Source organism: Microtus oregoni, unplaced genomic scaffold (genome assembly GCF_018167655.1).
Source record: "Microtus oregoni isolate MIOR12 unplaced genomic scaffold, Mior012 000012F_ref0000307, whole genome shotgun sequence".
Lineage (NCBI taxonomy): Eukaryota > Metazoa > Chordata > Mammalia > Rodentia > Cricetidae > Microtus > Microtus oregoni.
Window position 1 is genome coordinate 37,687,319 of NW_024543071.1, and position 3,050 is coordinate 37,690,368.

Genomic DNA, 3,050 nt, shown 5'->3' on the forward strand with positions numbered 1-3,050 from the left:
CACACACTTCGGTACTGACCCAAATAAACTGAAAGTAACATCCACAGGAACCTCTGCATACATGTTTATAACAATTTTATTCATAATTGCCAAAACTTGAAGGCAACTGTGATATCTGTCTGTAGGTAAAGAGAGAAATAAACTCTTACATATCCAGACAATGAAATATTACTGAACCCTTAAAATTAAGCTGTCAAGATATGAAGATAGACTGACGAAAGTTAAAAGTATACATCTAAGAGAGTCTGACCCAAAAAGGCAATCTAGCATATGAAGCTCTATGACACCCAGAAAAAGAAAACAGAGAGAGAGTGTGTAAATGGGCTAGTTGAAGATGGAGAGAGAGTGGGGAGAGCACAGAGAACCATTAGGGCAGTGAAACCAGTCTGTATGTTGCCATGGTAGATCTTTGTCAAAACTCAGAAAATACAATATTAAAAGTGAATTCCAATGGAAAGCATGGCATTGGGAGGACAGTGAAATGTCAACATAGGCTTTGGGTTTAACAAATGTTTCCCTCTAGAGAAGGATGTTGGCAACAGCGAGTGTGTGTGTGTGTGTGTGTGTTCACAAGAGGAGTATGGAACATTATACTTTCTGCTTATTTCTGCTATGAGCCAGTAAGTACCCTAAATAATTTCTTTACTAGTTATTTAAAAATAATATGCCTAGAGGCTGATGTAGGGGAATTGTGACTTTGAAGCCAAGCCTGAACCACATAGAGAGATACAGAGGTAGCAATTACACAGCATCATCTGCTCTCTTCCTTGTGTCTTCCATTCTCATGGTCTCAGAATGGACGACTTTCCTCTCAACAAGAGTAAGAACATAGCAAGGAGAAAGGGCACACATTGTCCTTGAGAAAATTTCCAAACACCATTGAGCGATTTCTGCTTCTTCATCTTCTTTTTTATTGAGCTCTACATTTTTTCTCTGCTCCCCTCCCCTCCCTGCCTCTTCCCTTCCCTCCAACCCTCCCCCGAGGTCCCCATGCTCCCAATTTACTCAGGAGATCTTGTCTTTTTCTACTTCCCGTGTAGATTAAATCTATGTATGTCTCTCTTAGTGTCCTCGTTGTTGTCTAAGTTTTCTGGGATTGTGATTTGTAGGCTGGTTTTCTTGCCGATTGTGATGGCGATTTCTGCTTCTCTTCATTGGTCAAAACATCTTACAGCAAAATATGATTCTAATACCCATATACACCGGGCCTTTCTCTATTTAAGAAATAACAAAAAAGGTACTATGTTGATGAGCAACAGAACCTGCCATACAAAGCCTAAATGAAGATGAATTATTTTCCATATAAGGAAACATAACCAAGCGATAAGATATATGTACCTGAAAATAGAGGAATATATATATTTCATCCTAAAACTCTCCAGTTCAAAATTTCCATACACATTGTTCAAGATTTTTACAAATAATATCATTTGAATATACTTACTGGCTATATTCAGGCACTGAAATATTTCTATACATTATAGCATTTAATTCTTATAATATTCCTATATGCAATTATTGCTTTCTATTCTCATTATTTTGTATGTTTGCATACAAAATAAATTTTTAAAAAGATAATTTGTCCCATTTTATACAGGTATTTAGTGAAATATCTAGAATTTTGGGAGTCAGTCTGATTCACTTCAAAAATCATTGTTCTGGCCTCTTGCGGCCATCGCTGGATCGCAGGCGCCAAAATGAAGTTCAATCCCTTTGTGACTTCTGACCGGAGCAAGAACCGCAAACGGCATTTCAATGCACCTTCTCACATTCGGAGGAAGATCATGTCTTCCCCACTTTCCAAAGAGCTGAGACAGAAGTACAATGTTCGCTCAATGCCCATTCGAAAGGATGACGAAGTTCAGGTTATCCGGGGACACTACAAAGACCAGCAGATTGGCAAAGTGGTCCAAGTGTACAGGAAGAAATACGTCATCTACATTGAACGGGTGCAGCGGGAAAAGGCTAATGGCACAACTGTCCACGTGGGCATCCACCCCAGCAAGGTGGTGATCACCAGGCTAAAGCTGGACAAAGACCGAAAGAAGATCCTGGAAAGGAAAGCCAAGTCTCGACAAGTAGGAAAGGAGAAGGGCAAATACAAGGAAGAAACGATTGAGAAGATGCAGGAGTAGGGGCGTCTCATACAGTTTTCATTAAAGACTGCTTGAGTAAAAAAAAAAAAAAAAAAAAAAAAAAAAAAAAAAAAAAAAATCATTGTTCTGAAATTCTTTTCTCTAAGGTGATCCCTTAACTTACACAAAGAATGCATATACTGTTTCTTACAATGCCTGACCAGTCTTAACCCCTTAGCAATTTTTTTGTACAAATATTTCTCTTTGGTAGACTGCTTCTTATAAAAAATAATTTACAGAATTTTCTTCACTTTTTGTTCAGTGTTCAGTATTCCTGAGCTTTAAAGATGTTTTATTCCTTCCCCTAAAGGTCTCTTACACAAGAGTAATGTCTCCCCTGGCCAAGGGCTACATCTCTCCTACTGACACTACAGAGTTTAGAAATACATTCTATTTTGCTTTTTTGAAAACGTGACCGATTTTTTAAGCAGGCAAACTTTAGACGGGTGTGAACAAACAGCACACAGAAGGGGTGGGCTCCTCCACTTTACCATTTGAAGATACTGTTTTTCATCGATATGAAAGATTCCTAGAAAACAGCATTTCTTATTAAACACAGTGTGATAAGGATGAAAAGTGATACACCACAGGAAAAGGAAAATCGAGAGAACCTCAGAAAGCAACAGTTATCCCAACCTATGCTGAGACATTCTCCTTGATGTAAAAGCAACAACAAAACCCTAACCCTTCAGACAGATCTCTGGAAGCTAAGAAATGTGCGCACTGGACTCCAACCCTGAGTAACACTTGAAAAGAAGAGATGGAGTTCCAACTCTATTTTCTCTTCCATGGACAGCTTTCCCTAAAGCACCCTTACAGAGAGAGGCTGGCTATACTTAGGAAATGAGGCGCGCAGGGCCAATAACGTGGTTCTAATGGGTTGTTGCCATGCTTCTCACAGATTGGAACTAGACT

The 3,050-nt window shown here is 39.0% G+C and overlaps 1 protein-coding gene across 1 annotated transcript; it reads left to right on the forward strand.

Moving 5' to 3' along the window:
• Positions 1-1,687: 1,687 nt before the first annotated feature.
• Positions 1,688-2,172, forward strand: LOC121454474 (60S ribosomal protein L26-like). The gene has a single exon (XM_041661845.1). The coding sequence runs from the start codon at positions 1,698-1,700 to the stop codon at positions 2,133-2,135; it is 438 nt and encodes a 145-aa protein (XP_041517779.1). The 5' UTR covers positions 1,688-1,697; the 3' UTR covers positions 2,136-2,172.
• The last annotated feature ends 878 nt before the right edge of the window (positions 2,173-3,050 follow it).